The 21,911-nt window shown below is 40.4% G+C and overlaps 1 protein-coding gene across 1 annotated transcript in view; it reads left to right on the top strand.

The window, feature by feature from the left end:
* LOC121185682 (CUB and sushi domain-containing protein 3-like) overlaps positions 1-21,911 on the top strand; it is a 205,487-nt gene that overhangs the window by 146,794 nt on the left and 36,782 nt on the right. The window contains exons 48-57 of the mRNA XM_041044003.1: positions 5,297-5,485; positions 5,704-5,850; positions 7,352-7,540; positions 9,831-10,016; positions 10,844-11,038; positions 11,815-11,988; positions 13,635-13,808; positions 14,648-14,821; positions 17,598-17,783; positions 19,086-19,259. Of these exons, the coding sequence (XP_040899937.1) occupies positions 5,297-5,485; positions 5,704-5,850; positions 7,352-7,540; positions 9,831-10,016; positions 10,844-11,038; positions 11,815-11,988; positions 13,635-13,808; positions 14,648-14,821; positions 17,598-17,783; positions 19,086-19,259 (1,788 nt within the window). The remainder of the gene's footprint in view (positions 1-5,296; positions 5,486-5,703; positions 5,851-7,351; positions 7,541-9,830; positions 10,017-10,843; positions 11,039-11,814; positions 11,989-13,634; positions 13,809-14,647; positions 14,822-17,597; positions 17,784-19,085; positions 19,260-21,911) is intronic.

Raw genomic sequence — 21,911 nt, 5'->3', positions numbered from 1 at the left:
TGGTTGCAGTCAGCAGCACCAACTGTTGATGCATCATTTAACAGACTGCCAGCAGGGCCCCTTCTAGCAGGTTCCTGGTGGCAAACAGCAACTCCATTCTAATTTATCAAGACTCACTGAGTCGGAATGCTGCTGACCCAAGATCATAGACCTGTGCTCCTGTAGAACCGGCACTTGACTGTGAAGGATCAGTGTGAAACAAATTACAGATCAGCAGGTTTCATAGATAAGTGGGTTTTTTTTTTTGTTTGTTTTTTTCCAGTGTAACAAGGTATACGGTGGACAGTGGTAAGTGTTTTTTTTTTTTTTGCCTCAAGGGAAATGAGAACTTAGATTTTACCCCTTAATCCTGCTCAAATGGCCCCATTGGTTTGATTGATGTAAAAAGTCTTCCTAGCCATGTTTTTTCAGGAGATGGATTTTCAAACAGGAAGCAAAGGGAAAGAAATGTCTGTGTTGTCTGCATCAGAGATTCTGTTTACACCAAAAAAATAAATGCCATCAGCCAGCCTGTCGCACCAGTACATCTTTGCCGCAGACAACAGAATGCTCTGAAACCCTCTTTTCCCTATGGATAGGCATCTTTTGAAGTGCCCTGAAGTCCTTTCTCTTGAGTTGATGAACATTTCTGTCTTTTTATTTTAGAAAACTATGAGTAATCGCATCGGACTGGTGATCAAGGCATGACAGATACTCAACAAATCCAGAGCCTGTATTCATAAAGCATCTTAGAATAGGACTGGTGATTTGGAACCTATTTGCTCATCCCTGGCTGTTATTATTTGATGTCTGACTTGATATCTTGGTTCTACCCCTTGAGCGATTTTGCAGCTTACATTGTTTTGCTCTTGCAAGTAAGAAATTGGCTGATTTCATTTTAGTTTATGAAAACCGTCACAAGTAAAGTAAAGCAACATATGGGAATCACAGCGCTTAAGTCGAGTGACCTCATCAGTGATCCAGGATCTGGAAGCTACTTATATTTTTATGCTTTATTCATAAAGGCTACATGCAGCACTGTAGGTGTGTGTGGGAGTCCTGAAAACAAGGCCTACCTTTAATTGTGCAGCATTAGGGCCTACCTAGCATTTTTCAAAATTAAACATTTAGAAAAACACAAGGGATATGGAGTCCTGTAGCATTTTGTTAGCTTGCAGAGTAAAGAGAGATAGAAAACAAAGGAGAGAGAAGCTTAATTGCACACTGCGTCATAATGGTCTGGCATACAGACATATTATCATATTATCCTGACTTGAATGGAAATGCAGTAAAAAGCTTTCCAATGCCCAATTCCACTGTTTGTTTTACAGTGACCAAATTAGCAGATCAGCTACAATAGGAGCAGTTTGGAATCATTTTATGTTTCTTTGGTGCCAAGCGAGGGCAGTCAGTCACTGGAGAGTAGTGGAAGATATTTCAAGCTATCTTGTTATGTTGGTCTTGCCAGCTCACCTTCTCATGTGTTACCGACTACACAGAGCTCTGCCAAGACCAGCTAGCTCCTATCAGCTAAAACTCACATACTGTACTTGTAATAATATCACAGGCTTTAATGCGAGTGACTAAACTAACCTGCCAAATCCAAATGGGCAAATCATGTTGGGACTGTTCTGGTAGAACACAACATTGTTTTTCAGTTCATTTCATTGTGCAAGACAATCATATACCAGCGTTTGAGATGTTTTAAACTATTTTGATGTTGGATAGCACAGACTTTCATGCGTCACAGCAAATTCTGTTTTACACTGCCGGTCAGGCAGCCAGGTCGTGCTAAATTGATAACTGAGAAGATGCAATGTGTATAAAAAACGAACATAATGAGTCTAATAAAGAGGCTGAACTTCCATACCAAAAATGAGCAAGGTCTCTGAAAAAATGTCTTATACTTGAGGTATCACGTACTTAAAGTGTTCAACGAAATGTGTCACATGATTAGTCATCATATATATCTTGATTGAACTGCGCCTTAAAACCTGCCAGGAGCATTAAATTGGCACAGTTGGGACTATTTTAGGACGTCTGGAGTAGTAGTTCCTTGGCTGACATTAACATGGACCACTTCATTATTGTAGTCAAGAATTCATTACGTTTTCTTATGTTGGGTATGTTATGTCCTTGTGCTACCTGTAGCAAGGAACTAATTGCTCTCCTTGGGACATGTAAAGTTGAACTTAATTTGAGTTGACCTGCTATTCACATCCACGAGACCGCTACAATAAGCTTGTAAAAGGGGCCGTTTCCTGTTGGCAGCTTGCCGATAGGGCAGGAAAAAGAATTCTCCTGTGTTCTCCTATTCTGCTTTTGTTTGCTGTCGACCCTTCCGTTAATTGTCATTTTATGCTTATAAGATAACACTTAAATGTCCTTGCATGGCTATGCAATTTCACCCCTAAATACCCCTGGTTTTTTAAGATATTTCCCCAGGCTCTGTCTTTATGAAAGCCTATGAGGAAGGTTATGCAGTAGCTTTGATCAAGAATGCAGCCACAATTGAGTTGACTGCTGTGTTTGCTTGGTAAACCATCTGCCACACTGAGCTTGAATCTAACCCATTAAATGTTATGATATTGCTCCCTGTCTTCACATGGACATTGATTTTCATATGTCTTTCAGAAAATCTAATGAAAAACAATTTCTGTTCTAACTTCATCTTCTCTATATTTATTTCTCTGTAGCCAATAATATGTGACAGTCATTGTTCCAGACACAGTGTGCTGAGTTAAAAAGTAAACAATAGGTGGTTTACATGAGGAATCACCAAGGCATGTTTTTCAGTGTAAGTGCAAGATTTACCAATCGCCAGTGCTGTTTCTTTTTAAACAAATCATATTGAAATGTAAGCCATTTTAACCAATAACAGCCAGTACTAAATGTATATGTCCTACCACAGTGCATGATATCAGTAATTTCAGTAGTTACCTGGATGTGACTCACTGGCTAAGGATGGTTGGTCAGTATACTAATACATAGCTTATTGCTGATTTCCTTTAGATGAGATGTATCTTGTATTTACAAGATAAAATGGAATTAGAGATAGATTACATTTTGTCATGTTTACCGGATTTTATTTAAGCAATTGTTTTTAAAAGCTGTATCTTTATCATGGTTCTCTAAAAACTCATCCTAAAAAGTAGCACTATTAAGGTGACTGAAACAGTTTTAAGCCTCTCATAGTTCATTTATTTTTTTTAAATCCCTGCACCTAAAGTTTGAGGCAAAGCAGTTTAAGCCATAACTGTGCTCACTGGGAAGACTTGTGTTTGTTGCCTGGCAACATTAGCTTATTAAACAAGTACTGGGGGCTGAATTATTTCAGTAACAAACTCTTACCAAATAGTTGTTGGTTTGTCAGTCAGTGTAATACTGTGTAGGAAAAAGATTTACAGTTGAGACAACACTTGTAAATAGCAGTTGCTTAAGAATTTCACAAATGTTCTTTAAGCTGACTTTGCATGGGCTCTATGATGAATATTCCCACTGGCATCAGTAAAAGCAGAGGCTGCTGCTGATGGCAGAACTGAGGAAGCAGCTGTGTGAACTGCAGCGACTGAAGACCCATTTCAGAATTCCATCATGTTGTCAGGGAGAGCCATAACTCCCCTGCTAAAATTGAGCGCCACAGACCTTGTTTTTCATCTCAAATGCAAAATCAAGTCTCTTGCCTGCATAGAAAGACACTCAGACTCATTTTTCTCTTCAGGAATGTGTGCTTTAAAAAGCAAAGTGCTTGAATAATTAAGTTTAAAAGACTAAAAATGGCCAACTGACCTGACCCACAACCACTCCAGCTCTGTCCACCAGCTCTGTGCATCGTGCCCTTATGTAACATCAGTGTTCATAATGTGAACAAATTGCTTCTAGGGGGCATGACTCAAAATTCCTACTTTTGTATTTGTACCCTTGTGGCCTGTAAATTATATTACATATTATATTATTATACAATATATTAAATATAAATATACATGTTTTAATATGATCCATTTCCATGGACTCAAACATGCAGATTCTTGAAGAAATTCAGTGTACACATTGTTCCTTAGCTTTGATCTTGCATTTACCTATGTACAGTTGGGAGCAGGTCAGATTTTCTTTCCATTTTCTGCAGTGTATACTCATTAAAGTAAGCACATAATAAAATAAAAGTCATTTCTAAGACATAAAAATGTTTGTCTGCTTTGAGAAATTCAACAAACAATAGCATTGATCAGGAAAACCTTTATACAGTAGTGCACAGAAAATATTGATCATGTTTCTCAAAAACTATCAAGCAGTGGCAGTGAAAAAAAATAGTTATTTTATATTAAATTGCTATGTAAATTTATTTTCTGAATAGATCGAGTTGAGATTTGTTCAAGAATACAGTATAGTGTTTCTATAAATATTGATTTTGCTGTGTACAAATCCTCCCATGCTTTTTGTTTTATTATTTACATATTAATTTTCTTTGTTGTTGACATAAAGAGATAAGAAATTTTCTTGACCTCTGTGCCCACAGAGAGCTTTTGGTGTATTGTGTGATTTACGAAATGCTTTGTTATTCGGAAAATCACTGACTTTGACTTTCTGGAGATCATATCTGCCGGTTATCCCTGAGCCAAAGGCTGTTCTGGTTCAGCCAGTTGAAATTTTCGCAGTGGCTCGCCAGCGGGAATATTCATACCACTTTGTGTTACAATTCTTTCCTCGTGGCTTTTTTTCCTTGATATATGTCCGATTGTTTCCAGTGACCTTTTTATCTGGAACCGTTGTTCGCATTAACCTTTTATATGCGTCATGTTTCTTCTCTAGTGGCCCAGAAAAGAAACTGTTACCAACAGAAAAGGAAAAGAAAGAAACAGGACTGTCATTATTTCAGACATGCCAGGCTACAGGAAATGAAGGGAGTGCTCTGAGCTGATACACATGAACTCACACACACAAACACGGACCATTTTTCCATACAAAGTAAGCTGTCGCACCTACTGAGTATTATTATTTGATAGATTGATATCAGGGGAGCCTGGTGACAACAGCAGACTCACCAGCTTAGCCCTCAGGTGCAGTATCAGTCGGACTGAAATGTAATTGTTTCAGGACTAGTTATTTTTTTAATGTAATTTCTACTGTCACAGTGGAGCAGTCCTATCTTCCCTCCCCTCGCCTCATCTTACCTTTTCTGCCTCCACTTGGGTCTCAGCTCCCTCTTTCACCTCTTTCCTCGTCCACTGTCTGTCCCTTCCTCTGCTTTTGCTTTCTCCATCATTCCTCCTCTGTCAATATGTTTTCCTCTAACATTCTTTTTTTTTTTGCCTCCCAGTACAATGTCCAGCCCATGAGGTGCGTTTTGACTCAACGGGAGTGATATTGAGTCCAGGCTACCCTGAAAACTACCCCAATCTCCAGATGTGCTCCTGGCTGATTAATGTGGAGAAGGGTTACAACATCACTCTGCACTTTGAACTCTTCCAGACAGAGAAGGAGTTTGACATCTTGGAAATATTTGATGGTGGGTTCTGCTGAGACTTCGGTCTTAGAGTTCATGAAAGTTTGAATTTGTTTGAAGTTCGGTCCTAATGATGAAACATTGAAGATACATGTCCATTCTTTCTAGATTAATGCTTGTTTTTGATGTGGATCTGTCAAACTGTGTGTGTGTGTGTGTGTGTGTGTGTGTGTGTGTGTGTGTGTGTGTGTGTCTCTTTGTCTGTCTGTCTCTGTGCTCAGGTCCCAACATCTACAGCCAAAACCTTGCATCACTCAGTGGTGACATTGAAACACCCTTCAGCCTGACCACCACTGGCCACCAGCTCCTGCTGCGCTGGTCCTCCGACCATGGCACCAACCGACGGGGTTTCCACATCAGATACGTGGGTGAGTATCAAAGTATGTATCCAGCTTATAATCATATTCTCTTTTTATTAGTGCTATTTGAATATATTTTCTAAATACGGAAGCCGAGAGCGGCCGCACTTCTTGCAGTTATGTTTTTTTAATGGCGTCATCTCCAGATCACAAGTTAATTATTTCGTTATCTAGAGATAACAAAGCTCGATTTCTCCAGATAAATTAACCCATTATCGTGGGAAAGCGAGCTTTGTTATCTCAAGATAACGAAATAATTAACTTGCGATTTTGAGATAATGGCAATTAAAAAAAAATTATTGCAAGACTGCCGTTTTCAGCTTCCATAGAAAAGTGATAAAAGTCTTGGGATTACAATTAAGGCAGTTATATTTTAGGTACTGCGTACAGGCACTTCAGTTGAACAAGTGGTCACACTGCAGAAGGGCCAAATACTCATTGGACCTTCTCTGCTGCAGCTGCTGTATGTTTCTCTGTACCCAACGTGACCCCATGATTTTTATCACAGTGGGCTCTTATTGTTTTGAGGTGCCATTTATTGAGTTTTTAATATCAGTTAATTCACAGAAATGCTTTGAATTTCCACAGAAATGATAATGGCTCACAATAGGAGATGATTTCACATGCAAAGACCATGAGGCAGGAAGAGACTCACTGGAAGGCTTGCATGCTGTTTTGCGCTCCTTAATTTCAAAAGGATCTAAATTCTTAATTGGCTCTTTAATAAAGCAAGTGGTGCTAAGCAAGAGTAGCACAGGGAATCTTCTTCCATTTGAAATGCATCAATAATAATGAAAAAAGCACAAAAGACATTCATATTTCATGGTGTGCCTCTCTATTATATTTAATACAGGAGAGTGTTACTGTGAAAGCAAGTCGGCGTAATGAATTTTGTAAAGAAAGACTCCTCGTTGACTTGATTGACTTGAACAGGAACTGACTTAAACTCCAGTGTGTGTCTTTTCGTCTTAAATCCCTACTATCTCCCAGTCATGCTGATTTGAAGGAATGTTTGACAGCATTTGTGAAGCGCACAGCACTCCCTTGGATTTTCGGTCCCATCGGCTATTCGGTGCTCATACTCTGGAAATCAGATTTACCTTTTTTTGTGTTCGATGGGCTGTAAGATGAGGGGAAGGAAGGCTCTGGAACAGACAACTGGAGGATGCACCAGTACCACATGTGTTAAAGCTAATTGAATATGCAAAATAGATGTGACATTCCTCAGGCATTTTCCCTCATTATCTTTCTGCATTTAAAATGGAGCCTTACTGTGACTAAAAATGTTCACCTGAGTCTTTCTCCAGAGGAGCTTTGTTAATGACTCTCATCCTTTTCTCTTTCCTCTTCTTTATGTCTCTTTTTACCTATTAATGTCTGCTTATCTTTTCTTTATCCTCTGTCCTTGGCTTCGTTCTCACCTTCTCTCCTCTTTCTCTCTTCTCTCCTTTGCCTTGCCTTTCTTCCCCCATCCCTCTCCCATGTTCCTTTATTCCTCCATCTATTGTAGCGATGTACTGCAGTACCCCAGACTCCCCACAACACGGCTTTGTAGTGAGCCAGACCGGGGGTCATCTTAACAGCATGGTGCGCTGGGCCTGCGACAGGGGGTACAAGCTGATCGGAAAGGGCACAGCTGTGTGCAAGAAGACCACCTATGGCTACTACGCCTGGGACGCGCCAGTTCCTGCGTGTCAAGGTGAGCTCATCGGCCCTGGCAGCCTTTTATTTCCAACTTCAGCCAGCCTCTCCTGTTCTTCTGGTCACTGCCTCTGCACCCATACCCTAGGGTCAGCAGACAGACAGGCAGATGCTTAAGGCACCCGAGTGTCTCAGTCCAAGCCCCATTCCTGTGTTGTTAGCAGCTGAACTGAATCCAGCCTGATTGAGAGCCAGCACCCTGTCAGGTGGAAAGGAAACAGAAATCAATCCCCCCGTCTTCTGTCAATTTCCACTTCTCCAGATTGCTTTGGCTAACTTGCCATTAGCATGCAGTGTCTGCTGCTGTTCTGCTGGTCTCACTCAACTAATTGGGTTCTGTGATGTGCACATGTGAAATGCGTGCATTTAGGCGCGCATGATTGCATGCAACAGCACAGACACACACACACACACACACTCATGCAGGAGCAAGCAGCAACAGATGGCGTGCTCAATTGCATTTTATCATGATACAGTGAAATCAAAATATGTATGTCATGTACTTTAAAATGACTTCACACCTGTGATTGATTCCGTCAGTTTGGAAATTGCTCATAGCTTTTCCAAAGCACATAAACCCAACCAAGCCTGCAAATCAACTAATATATTTGTACAGATGCTGTTCATCTGCTGTCTGCTACATGGTGGGTATTACATTGCAGTATGTTCAGTCTTTCGTTCTTTCCAATCCATCTTGTGTGATAGTTTCGAAATGTACAGTATATTAATCCATCAGTGTGCAGAAAACGAGCAAGACCTAAAATAGTGTTTCAGGCCCACTGACCTTCTCAGCATTGGTGATTTTAAAGAATTCTCTCTTCCTAAGTTGAAACTTTCCATCTGCAGTGTAGAAAGGTTTTTAGTGCTTGTGATTAGCATCTGTTAGATTGTCACTTAACAGTGCTCACAAATGAATGTTGATTGATTCCCTCATGGGGTGGTGAAGGGCTATTTAATGAGTCCAGACGATGCTGGCAGATTCTTACCTTCAGTGTTTCTCAGTGTGCAGCTACCACTGCTGCTCCATTTTACTGTGTGTGTTTTTGCATAACTGTTCCCATTTAGTGTGGCCCTGCAGATGTTGGTTTCCCCACTCTGTTCACTCCTTCTGACTTGGCTCTGATGATAAACACCTTGAAACCTTCGAGCTTGAGCTTTCCGTCTAGTTTAAGCTTTGAGGCCATAGGAACCCAGATGCAAGCGTGTAGGGGCAGGAGTTTTTCTGTGTGTGAGTGCTTCATACTTGAGTTACTGCTGAAACTAGTTACCTTATTGGTTCCACTAGTCACTTCAATGTCTTCATTAAAAGTAAGTCATTGGAGGGTTTTCAAATTACCCACAAAGGGAAAAATGTCAACCTTACTAATTCTATAGGTTTCTTTGACTTTGTCTAAGAGCTATTTGCTAATCCTATAAGGTGAGACCTTATAAGATTTATGGAGGAGTTTAATTTGGTAACATACCTCTCTGCATTGTGTAAGACTGCCCCCGCTCTGAGGTGGCTGGATCCATTTCTTCCTCAAGGGGCCAGTCCTATATATAATACTTTAAAGGAATTTTCTACCTAGTGAGAGTTCAAGAGCAGTTTTATGGATTCAGTGGCCTCTAATATATACAGTATAAGCAAATGAGTTGGTTAAGCGTTGATGTGACACAAGCATTCCTGCATCGTTATTATAAATGTGTTAGGTGGGTGTAAATGCCTTTGTTTTCCTAGTTGATGTTGACTGCTGAGGGAGGGGTACAGTTTTGTGATTTTGGAAATGTAGCACTTCTGCAGTGACCCTGTAACAGAATTTTTGAATTGTCATAGCAGGAAAGCACAGGTGCTTTTAATGATGGCTCAGTTGTATCAAGTGGATCAGTCAGCCTGCATGCACAGCACAAGTGCCTCAACTAAGTTGAATGTGTTTGCTATTAATATTATTCATTTCACTTGTGTATTTCCTGCTGTTACATGTCAAAATGTCTGCCATGAAAAAGGTCTATTGTTGCAATTCTATAAGGCCATTCAGTGTCAGCACAGAGGGATTATTTCCTTTTTGGTTTTAATTTACTAAAATTGTGACCATTTGAAATGAGAATAACAAAATAACATTCATCTGCTTATGTAAACTGAAAAACTAACACGATATTGCTTGTGTAGCGCAAAGGGATTACACCCCCAACACTGGTGAGTGCACATACACACATGTGACTGGTATGTGCCTGCCTACCATGCCAGGCGTCTCTCTGCAAATCTTTATAATATGTGTCTCTCTCGACAATCGTCCTCTTGCCGCCTGCAGCTGTGTCATGCGGTGTGCCCAGTGCGCCAGTGAACGGAGGTGTGCTCGCTGCTGATTACTCCGTCGGCACACGGGTGACCTACTTCTGCAACAGTGGCTACCGGCTCTCCTCCAAAGAGCTGACGACCACAGTCTGCCAGCCAGACGGCACCTGGAGCAACCACAACAAGATACCCAGATGCATCGGTGAGTAGAGGATGCAGGAGGATGTTAAGGGGTAGAGAGAGTGATTTAGAGAGATGGGGTAACCATAAGAACCCATAGTACAGTTGCGCTGTGGAAAGGGGGAAGTTGATAGGCGATGACAGGAAAGAGCTATTGAGTTGGGCTATATTGGAGATGGAAAAAGTTCGAGAGTTTGAAAAATCCTCTGGAGAAGTTGTGCAATATCAAACAGTTTTTACAAAATCCACTGTACTGTACTTGGAAGTTGTAGTCCCGGCCGAGACATGAGTTGTTGCTTCCTTACAGAGACACTAACTTGTTGGGTAGCAGTGATAAGATGGACAGATGAAAGGGAATACAATAGTTGAGAGGAAATCTAACTGGGCTGGGGTGAGTGTTATACATGCCAGTGCAACTTCTAGTTTGAAAGTTAGTATAATGAGTGATTGACAGCATTGTTTACATTTGAGACCAATGTTTATTCCCCACTGTATGTGTCTCACAGCAAAAAGGGAAACAGAGTTTGTTTTGAAACTCATTTAGTTTGAGAGAGTGCCAATTCAGAAACAGCTTTGTTGTAGAAGAACATTTGTGTAACTGCAGAAAAGTTGCTATTTACATTTTAATGCATGGGTTAGTTTAAATTTTCCTTTGCAACTCTGTGCATTTCCTCTCGATTGTTGGGTTGCTACATATGTCTACAGGTTTTGACTTTGTGCTGTGTGTACAAGGGATAAGAGAAGAAATTGAAACAGAAGCCAGTTCATTTGAATAATCCAAAAACAACAATGTCCACTCCCAACTGAATTCCCTTTTCTTTTGTCTTTTTTTTTTTTTTTTTGGCACAGTCATGACGTGCCCCAGTCTCAGCTCCTTCTCTCTGGACCACGGGAAATGGAGGATAGTCAATGGTTCGCACTATGAGTATGGCACCAAAATAATCTTCACCTGCAACCCTGGATATTACCGTGTCGGCCTTGCCCACATCCAGTGCCTGGCCAATGGTGTGTGGAGCTGGAGGAACGAGAGACCTCGGTGTAGAAGTGAGTGACTCCCTCTACAGCAACACATAAAGTCAACACATCACTTGTTGATCACACAAAGTCAGAAATGCAGATCACTTGAAAACTGGACTGAACTTAAATGTAATGTGATGTAACAATTATAAATGTAATGTGCCAAGGTAAATAGCATCTAGTCAAAACCCACCAACATAGTGTATGTGTGCTTCATTAGTGTAATAGAAAAGATAGAATGGAGAGGAACTGAACATTGTTATCCAGCCTAATTGAAAAATCTGTCTTGCCTTGCCTCAGGTACAGTACATTCATAGACTGTAACACTACAAGACTTGAAGAATTAATAATTAAATAAGTTATTCACAGCTCACCTAATCAGCAACTCAATGAATCACTTTTTTACTCTTCAACTATTCTCGTCTCGGCCGAGGTTAGATATTATTCAGTGTGGGAATGGTAAATAAAAGGGGTTTCTGTGATGCCATAGAAACCACTTTTTGAGAAGCAAAAGTGCTGAATAGCCTGTGTAATGGCAGAAGGAGATGCCAGCCAAAATGATGAAAAATGCTGGGACAAAGGCAAACACCATCATTATCCTCCCCGTGAAATAGTACAGGTCACTCTTTTATCGCATTAAGGTCGGTAAGATGGGTGTAAATGACTGTGCTCTCCCATTGACTCTGAAGATGTAAGCCAACATCCGTCTCCCCTTTCTCTCTTGTTCTCTCTGTCTTGTTCTTTCATTCCCTGCTGCTCCTTCTCTTTTTTCTTCTGTTACTATCCTCTTCATCTTATTGTAGTCATTTCTTGTGGCGATCTGCCCACTCCTCCTAATGGGAAGAAAATTGGGACCCAAACTACCTTTGGAGCATCAGCCATTTTCAGCTGTAACCTTGGCTATGTTTTAACTGGATCTACTGTTAGAGAGTGTCTGCTGTCCGGCCTTTGGAGTGGGATGGAGACTCAGTGTCTGGGTAAGTAGGGTCTCTTTAGCTTTATAAGGGACAGATTTAACCTGGGTCAAACACACCTGGCGAGCTTTTTTGGTTGGGCCAGCAAGCCCAGAATAGAACCAGATGGTGAAGCAGAGGGAGGCTATAATTATACTAGTTTTTTTTTTTTTTAACAGAGTGTGTATGGCCAATGACTGTTAAACATTTAGAAAGCTGTACAATTTTTTTTGTCATCTCATTCTGACATCATGCTGGCACTCATCGCTGCCACTGGCACACATCAGACTGTTTCAGGCCTTGTAGAGATCATAAGGTAAAAGTTGTCATGCAAATGTGCAAAACAATTTTGGCACCTACCTAAAGTGGGTTGGAGCAGGGTGCTGTACAGTAAAGCCTCCGAGTCAGTGGGGTTTGGTGTTTCAAAAATGTAAAATGTGAGAGAGCAGCTTTAGAGCCACAGCTGGCCTGAAACTATAAGACACATGCCAAGCTGTACCAGCACAATTTGAGCTGTTGTTAAGATATATAAACAGAAAAACATGCTTCAGCTCAGCTTACCACAGCTCTGTACTGTGGAAGAAAATGAGACATACGTAATTACTTGAGCCGCATTCAGACCCACGCAGCAGCAGAATGTGACAGATGCCTTAGTCCGTTTATCAACCCCGTGGCACCAGTACTCAAAGCTCAGCTCAAGATTTGTTCTGTTCATTAAAAGAAGGGCACCTCACTCTTGTTTAGTGATATGACTGTCATGGTTAACATAGCCAAGGACCTCTCAGTACAGTCGCCTACTTCAGCACTATCTTCATAGAATCGGTCCACTCTCAACTGGAGCGTGATAATAAAATGCTCGACGGAGTTTCTGGGTGCAAGAGTAAATTAGGGAAATCAGACGCTCAGTCAGTGGCAATTTCCCAGGTTTTAAGTGGCAGTGGAAATCTCAGCAAGATTCCTCCTCTCTGAAAGGGATTTATTGTAGCTGAAAGTAATACGATTACGTGCATGAGTGTATTGCACAGATTTTGAGGAGTTTCGCATGCGTCTCTCCGTCTATTGTAGATGAGAAAAGCTGAGTTATCACCACAAATGACGCTGAAGCCAAGATGAATTTAGTAATAATAATTCAGAGATAATGAGCTGAAAAATGCTTTCCAAATCCAATATGTTTCATGAATACACTAACTAATTTTGTTTGCCCACATTATAATTCCAGGACCTTTTAAATCACCCGTTTCCTCATTTCATTTTATAATACAGTTGTCAAAATGCAAAGTTATTCAAACATGATAAGACCATCAAAATTGTGTTTCGACCCTCAAACTATTGTCCATTAGTTCACAGGGTGCTACTGCAGACTATTATTCTCAAATGCTGGAAAGTTGAACTTAAATATTGCACCACAGGTGTGATTGACTGAGATAATTTATTGTGCTTTGTAGTCCCAAGTTCTTTGTAGTGCAAAAATTGGACCCCCTCATTAGCTACACCTGACAGCAGTATTATAAATACCATGCACAAGTGTTATAAGGTGTGCTGTCTTTGTCATGGTCAGGTCGCTGATGCTCTATAGTTCTAGCTGAGAAAGAAAGACATGGAAACAAGGAAATTGTAATACATATTTAAAGTGTTTTTTTTTTCTTTTTTTTTTTTTAATCATCCAACAGCCGGTCACTGTGGTGTTCCAGAGCAGATTGTGAATGGGCAGGTGATCGGGGAAAACTTTGGTTACAGGGACACAGTAGTTTACCAGTGCAATCCCGGATTCAGACTCATTGGCTCCTCAGTACGGATCTGTCAGCAGGACCACAGCTGGTCCGGACAGCTCCCAGTTTGTATCCGTAAGTATTTCGGCATAACTTCTCTCTGACTGATTGACTGCAAAGACGGGTTGGAGGCGTGTGTGAGAGAATGGCTGGGCAGGAGGAATAATGAGAGTGATTGTGTGTGTTTTATTTCTGCTGGGCTGAGAGAAAAATAAAAAATGAGTTTTTAGGTCATTGAGTAGGTCAAAATTCAGATGGACAGGGTGTTTCGCTGCACCTTTGTAACAAAGAAGAGACATTTCAAATGGAAAGGAGCTAATGAGGACATTTTTACTTTCAATTCCTTAATTTTAGCTTTGAAAACATTTGTAAAATAAATTTGTGTTCACAACAAAGAAAGGGTCAGTCAAAAAGATTATGATTTGGTTGATTTATTAAAATGTATCAGTAAACACAAATGTTTTTAGAAATTTTGAATAATTAAATCACTATTAAAAAGCTTCTTGAGATTTCTGAAGCTTCCTGCTCCTTTAGCCTGAGCAGCATTGAAGTTAGTAGTCGATACGTATCCTCATTATGTGATTCTCAATCTCCTGTTCACCTATTGATGCACTGAAATGTGCTGTTTGCCCCTTCTCAGGTGAGATCATGTCTTGATTCCTAATTCCCCTGTTGTCCTCGGAGGTTAATTATATGATAATGATATTCCTATGATAGGTGTCACTGTACATCACCTATTGATCTTTTTTTATTGAACTGTCTCTCATCCATACTTTCTCCCTCTCGCTCTTTCCACACACTCTGTATCCTCATCTCCCCTTTACCTTTTCTTTGTGTCATTTCTTTCTTTCATCTTCCATCCTCCACCCCTACCTTCTCCTTTCATGTCCCTGGGTGACGCATGTAAACTACAGCTGTCACATGTGGCCACCCTGGTAGCCCTATCTATGGCCGCACCATAGGGGATGGCTTCAACTACAATGACGTTGTGCGCTTTTCCTGCAACAAAGGCTACACCCTGGAAGGACCCTCCACAGCTCAGTGCCAGGCCAACCGCCAGTGGAGCCAGCAGCCACCGACATGCAGAGGTAAGGTCCAGCTACAGATCCCCTGCAGAATGAATAAATGACCGGTGGCTTGACTGACTTGAAATATCAGAAGGATGCAGATGTATCTCGACAGCTGACCGAAAAGGCTGCTTGTCTCTGCCAGCGTGTTCAGCCAAGTCTCAGACCACAGACACCACCTCAGGAGTCAATACTAACAAGAATCAAAAGCAAGAATTGATACAAAAATTTGGAGCCTGTAAATGAATCATATTCCTGTGCATCTAATTAACCACATGCATCTGATCTATTTCTGAAGAGGAGGGCCTCTTACTGTATCACTACAACTGAAGGTGATTTCATTCAGCACTTCAGCAGAAGCCAATTCTGTCTAATTCTGCTTCTGTGAATCAGGCTAGCCATCAGTGAGCCGGGTAGCTGCCAGCAAGCAGACGTAGGATCGAGCCAAAGTGTTGGAAGAGAATGAAATAGCTCTTGCAGGTGCTTTGTGATGGTTCAGAAATCTGATGTTGGGATGACCACAAGAATTCAGCAGCCCTGCAGATGTATCATGATCATTCGGGAAGTCAGCCGCCGATGACCGCCAACATGCAGAGGCAGAGACACAGACGCCGGATTGGTAGAGGTGGTGCTCACACATCTAGTGATTTGATGGAGAAAAGTCTCTATTCTGTTTAACTTCTCTGGGTACAGCATTAGGCAACAACATCTGGAGCCCTGGCCTCAGAGCGAAAGCAGGAAAATGGCAATAATGAGCCTGCAGAGGAATGTATGCAAGGCGACGAGTAAATGGGGGAATCGTTTCTACTACAGTTCTACTGCTTTTTTTTTTTTTTTACCAAGGAGCTTTCTGCAGGGAGAGATTAGTTTGAAGGAAAGGAAGCTCAGAGGACACTCAGTAGAAGATATCTTATTGGGAGTGTCAGTTGGTGGCTGTGTTTTAGTTGTGTCCAGTTTTAGTTTGCCCACGTTAGGCTCATTAGTGGTGTGCTTGCAATCAGCAGCAATCCAGACATTTTTGTGTGTGACCATACCAAAGGAATGTTTACTTGTTATCCCAAAATCATTTTGACAGTTTGACAATATTTTTTTGGAAATATTTCCCACAATTTACATTATTGTCTCCAAAATAGAACGGAAACAGAAAACTTCACCTAGATGATAGAAATTTGTTGTAGAATAAAGATGTGGTAAACAAAGGTAAATACTGTATGCTCTTAATTGGCTTAAGAATTCTATACAGTAATGCAACATATCAGGAAGTGATCAATAAAACATTCAATTAAACAAAATTAATTTGAGTGTGGCTGTAATTGGTCTGCCAACTGGATTCAGTCAGCCAAAGCTAGATTTGCCAGACTTTACCCATTTATAAATATCTCTCCTCTTGGCATGAGTTTTGTTGGCACTCAGATGTGAAGAGACACAGTTTTCATTACTGTGAATAGCACCGCAGAGACAGACCTGGTAAAAGATCAAAAGAGTAAAATCATATTAAACTGTCATGACTCCCTTTGTCAAAATATGTCTGTTTGTTCCCACTAAAAATTTTCTCACATTAAGCCAGCTTTGTCACACATTTACATCACTGATTTAATTTGATGTTGCTCTGAACTTAACTTCACCCTCATCTACTTTCAGCTGTCTAAAACACCTTGTCAGCACTGTGGCTTTGGAGCATTCAGCTGCTTCTGAAACGGATGCTTGTGAGCTTGTGACAATAGATGTGTCTTTTGCTTTCAGTAGGAAGCAAGAGGTGCCATTATTATTGACAGTGCTTAAATTTAGCCTGGGCTCACTTGTCTCCCTGCGTGTAGAATAAACAGGAAAAGCCACTGATCAGGTCATATCAACAATTCTATTATTAACTCACGAGCGAATATGCTGACAGATAGCACTTATGCAAATGAAGCTCCAACGAAAGAGAAGAGACTTCACAGCTTCCAGGAAAGAAAAGTCAGCAATGATACTGGTTGGAGTAAATGAGACAGATCGTCTTTAACTAAATGTCGATGTTAAATAAATTCTTGACAGAATACAACTTGTCCAGATGTCCCTAACTTCATACGCAGAGTATATATGACTACAGTCCACACACTGTAAAGGAAACCCATCACACGTAAATAATCTCAATATTATGACAAAACCTTTACAGTGGAGTAGGTAAACCGTACTGTATGTATGATAATCTGACAAAGAATCATTAGTATCTTATATTTCATTGGCATGATGTACACTATGAAAATCTTAGTGGTTGTACATATTCATAGGATTGGTTTGGAAATGCTGCCAAGAAGTGAATATTCACTTTGACTCAAGTCAAATTTACTGTCTTGTTCTGTACATCAACAGTTCATTTACTTTATCTCAGAAAACCACAATAAATTGATGTTTGAAAAGTTGCCCAGAACAGTTCTGCTGCTCATTATTACAATATCACAGCACCCTCATGACAAGGAGCATATAGATAAGATTATGAATCCATAAATAGATACAAGACTGCACATAGAGCAACAGGAATATTAGGAAAGGGTAAGAAGCCCTTTTTTCAGTTTCAACAAGCAACCATGTGACTTCATGATTTCAACAGAAATTTACCTGAAATTGCATTGAAAACATCTGTTTTGCTTCGAGTATCCTTGCAGCAATAAAAATTAATTGGACTGCTGTCTGTATTCTTCTATCTGTATTCCCCCATTATATCTAAACTGAATAATCCATGATGGTGTAACTGTGTTTTTTATTTGTATTTATTCTTTTCTTTTTTGGTTTTGTTTTTCCTTTCTTTTTCATACAGTGGTAAATTGTACAGATCCAGGCATTCCTGCCAACTCTATCCGGGAGAGTAAGATTGAGCACGGCAACTTTACATTCGGCAGTGTGGTCTTCTACGACTGTAACCCTGGATATTACCTGTTCGGCGCATCAGTGCTCACGTGCCAGCCGGTGGGCCACTGGGACAAACCTCTGCCAGAATGCATCGGTACGGTGGCTACAGTCTTATTACATTGACCAAGAATCAGTTGAAATTTGATGCTTTAGTCTCATTATAATTCATGCTGTTTGTCCATGGTTCAGTGCACTAGTCTGTCCACTTTTCTTTGTAATTAGTGCATTCTACACAAAATGTAATGAATTAATACACTTAAAATGACAGAGAAAGGCTTCACTCTTGAGTGAATGTCCACAACCTTGTTTGTGTCCCCCATTTGATTCTGGAGTTATAATGGTACGAGTTGCCGAATGCTGTGACTGGGAGCATCTGCATAATGTGGCTTATGGTTATGTCTCACACTGCCTAATTGAGAGATGGGGAAAACTGTCACGGGACCAGTTGTTCAGGCGATAGCTAATGTCCCCTCAAAACCAAGTGTTCAAATTATAACAACAACCGTCCATGAACTGCAGAGGTTATCAGAGGTTGTAATGGTGCTCTCAGACACCTGGCTCATCGTGCACTCTGCTGTCTATGAGGTCGCCAACAGTAATGACCTATTTCCAGAGACATAATCTAAAGTAAACCTGCACACTTTACACACAGGCTCAGAGAGCACTTCATTTCATGGTAGACAGATGACGCACAGCAGTTATTTTATCAAATGGAATAGTCATTAAAGAGATACACAAGAGTGTCTGTCTCAAATGTTTATTCACGGCTCCAGGCGTCACTGACTCTTTGTTAAGAAATTAGCTTTGTGAAATTACAGAAACTTACTTTGCATTACGAGACTAAGCTGATTAAATGACAGCTCCCACAAACATACGTAAAGGTCAAAAGAATATCAAAGTAGCAGAGAGGGAGTTATGTACTAAATTAGATTTTAGTCCTGAAAACAACCCAGTGAGAATTTAATTTAAATGCATATACAATATTACATCTAATCTTCTTTTTGTGAGAACCGATTATGATGTGGTTTTGAGAAAGCAATTTATAGATTAAGTCAAAGTTCACAGCAGTGTAGATCAGCACGATGCTGGACTGGTTGCTGGTTTTGAGAGGCCTTCTCTTATGTCTAGCAGTATCACACCGGTACGCTGCATGAGCCTTTACCAACCGAGTTAAGGATTTATGAAAAAGAAGAATGCAAATATTCACTGAATCCTGTTTTTCCTCGATCAAGCCGTTTCACCAACAATAAAAAAAACACTGTGGTGTCCCGGCAGCACCAGTAGCGGTGTGAGCTGTGATTTTATCAAGCGCGTCGAGGCATCCGACACTAATCCATCCATCCGTTCGTTCATCCGCTGATAATCTTATTTCCTCTCCTCACTCTCTGTCATGCAGAAGTGGACTGCGGCCACCCAGGCTCGCCTCCCCATGGAGTGATGAGCGGAGAGAAGTTTACCTTCGGTTCCACTGTGCGCTACTCCTGCTCTGGAGACCGCCAGCTCATAGGAGACTCATCACTCACCTGTCAGCTGAATGGTCACTGGAGTGGTCCACTGCCCCACTGCTCAGGTAGACAAACACGCACAAATATATTCACACACATGACATGACACTGATATCAGCATCATATTAGGGACTGGTAGGTGTTTGAGTTTCCTATCATTTTCACTCAGTCTGTCCTTCCTGGGCCGATGCTCTCTAAATGAATAGAATGGGTGGTGTTTAAAGGTTTAGTTCACCCAAATAACAAAACATAGCAAACATAAACAAAGATCTCGCTTACCTATAGTGGTGTCTAGCCACACATATAGTTTTAGTTTTCCCAGGCTTTGAGATATCTCTTTCTGAGATTACTGCCATCACCCCAGTACAGCACAGAATAATAGAATTCTGTTTGTGGTGTTCACAGCACTGAAAAATGACTTTTAAAAAATCAGCAGCAACATCTTTTTTTCCAGAGACAGTGTCCAAATACCGCAGATATTCCAGAGAACACATTGTCAACAGTTTCATAAGAACAATTTCTTTGCTAGTAGGTAGTTCCAGTGAAAACTGGTATGTCTGTAGATTATAGACTAATCAGGACACAGTGTCTGGAGAGACAAGTTGCTGTTGAGCTGTTTGTCAAGGCTGTACGTACAGCAAACAAAATCCCATTCAACTCCTCTCTATTAGCGTGACTGAAATGTTAACAAACATCTAAAAACCTGGGCAAATTAAAAAATAAAAACTATGTATATGGCTGGCTAACACTGGAGGTGAGTGAGAATTGGCATTAAACTGGCATTAATGAGATATTCAGATAGTGCCTGTGTGAATTTCAGATGAAACACTGCACAGGATAATTATGGCTCAGCCAACTGAGCCAAGTTTCTGCCCTCAAACGAGAGCCCTGTGGAACTCTTGCAGGATTTTTTAAAATGGTTCCTGCGTGCCAAAGTATGTGACCATTATTGTCCTCAAATTCTCGTGTGGTTTGTCTGACGCATCTTCATTGGGCTGATAACTGGTGGACCAGTGCCAAATAACCCAAACGATAACCCTTTACCCATCATACTTCTTCGATTCAGTGATAGGAAGTTATGACTTACAGCTCAGCCGTAGACTTTGCAGAAGCAAATGTTGCTTCCTGCCTCAAATAATCAATCAAGTGAGAGATATCACCTCTGACATTCCCTAAATGCAAACTCTGGCAAACAAAGGCTTTAACAGAACTTTTTGTTTCCTGTGTTCAGTACATTTAGCTGCAGACTCTCCTCTTGACATTTTCTGAAAACCTGGAGGAAAAAAAAATGTCTGTCTTATAGTGTATATCTGCAGAACTACAAAATTCTCCCCTTAATCCCCAATGTGCACTTTCCTCCCATCACACTTAAGCATTCCTGACCATTTAAGTGGATTCTCTTTACTGAGTGTTCACTTGGTTTGTTCAACTCACTGACCCAAAAGTAATGTTTGTAAGCAGACTTGTATGACAGTGTTTTTTCATCATCTTTTAAGTGCGAACTCTCTACTCACCTTCAGTATTTTGTATTTACCCAGACAGTTGGACTTTTGCCTTGGATTGGAAGGAGGTGCACAGGTTTGCAGAGCCTCAAATCTATTATAGTTAGAGTTTTCAAAACATTTTGTGCTCTTAGTTTTGCCAAATGGAGGGAGCGACATTGAGGTGTGGTTGGGCACTTGTTTTTGATGAGCCTGCGTAATTATCTGCTGTGTTCAGCCTAATAGTTGTTTTTAGTCCTGAAATTATAGCTGTAAATTTTAATGCTTTTGGTTTAAAAGCATCAAATGACAAAGAGTGTTGCAAAAAATATTTTCTTCTTCTTTATTACCTAGTCATTTTACATGTTATTAAGAGGATTTGATCAGCACCCTGCTGTTATGACAAATGGGCCCCTTTGAATGTGATGATTTGTAATTTTGTATTATATTTCATTTCATCTCTCACTCTGAGCTGTGTATCACCAACATCAGCCCTACTGCCTCTTGTTTGTCTGAAGGAATCCGGCTAATGTACTCTGCTTTAATCTTGGTTTGGGGAAAAAAAAACAAACATTTAATACCAAACTAGATTCAGAGCATTTAATTTAACTTGTCCAAAACCTAATCAGCATCAACTTATCACTTGAAAAGTGAGATGAATAAAGCCAAGATGAATCTGTTCCCAAGTATTTAAATTGTCAAAGAGCAATTGCTGTTTAGAGAGTAAACCCCTGTGGAGGAATTTGTGCAGCAAAATACAAGTGCTGGGTCAGTGACCAGAGGATTTAATCATAATGAATGATGCTGTGACTAACCAAGCTACAGAAAAGGATGTGCTGAGGTGAGCTATAGCAGATAATATGAATTTTTTATTACGTGTATTCAGGTTTTACTGATACAACAGCACTCCTTCTGCTAGACAAATATATGACTGGGTTTATTTAAACACTAAAAGGGAATCAGGGACTTTTTTCAGTTTCAGATTTTTTCCGTATTTAATTGAAGAAACTAAGCAGAAGAATAGGTTTTCACAAAGTTGTGACTTTCAGAAGAATATTAGGATAATATTGATATTGATGTTAGTTATAGATAACAGCAATTAGAATGTAATTGGATTGTCCTCACATTGTCACACAGGATCACACTACATCAGTGTCTCTAATTAACTATGAAATCAGCAACTTATAATGAGAAGAAGAAACCTTTATAGATCATCTTGTTAATCACTAAGATGCT

This window comes from Toxotes jaculatrix, chromosome 8, assembly GCF_017976425.1.
Source record: "Toxotes jaculatrix isolate fToxJac2 chromosome 8, fToxJac2.pri, whole genome shotgun sequence".
In the NCBI taxonomy this organism is placed as follows: domain Eukaryota; kingdom Metazoa; phylum Chordata; class Actinopteri; family Toxotidae; genus Toxotes; species Toxotes jaculatrix.
Note: the sequence above shows the minus strand (reverse complement) of the source record. Positions and strands in the feature narration are given on the sequence as shown.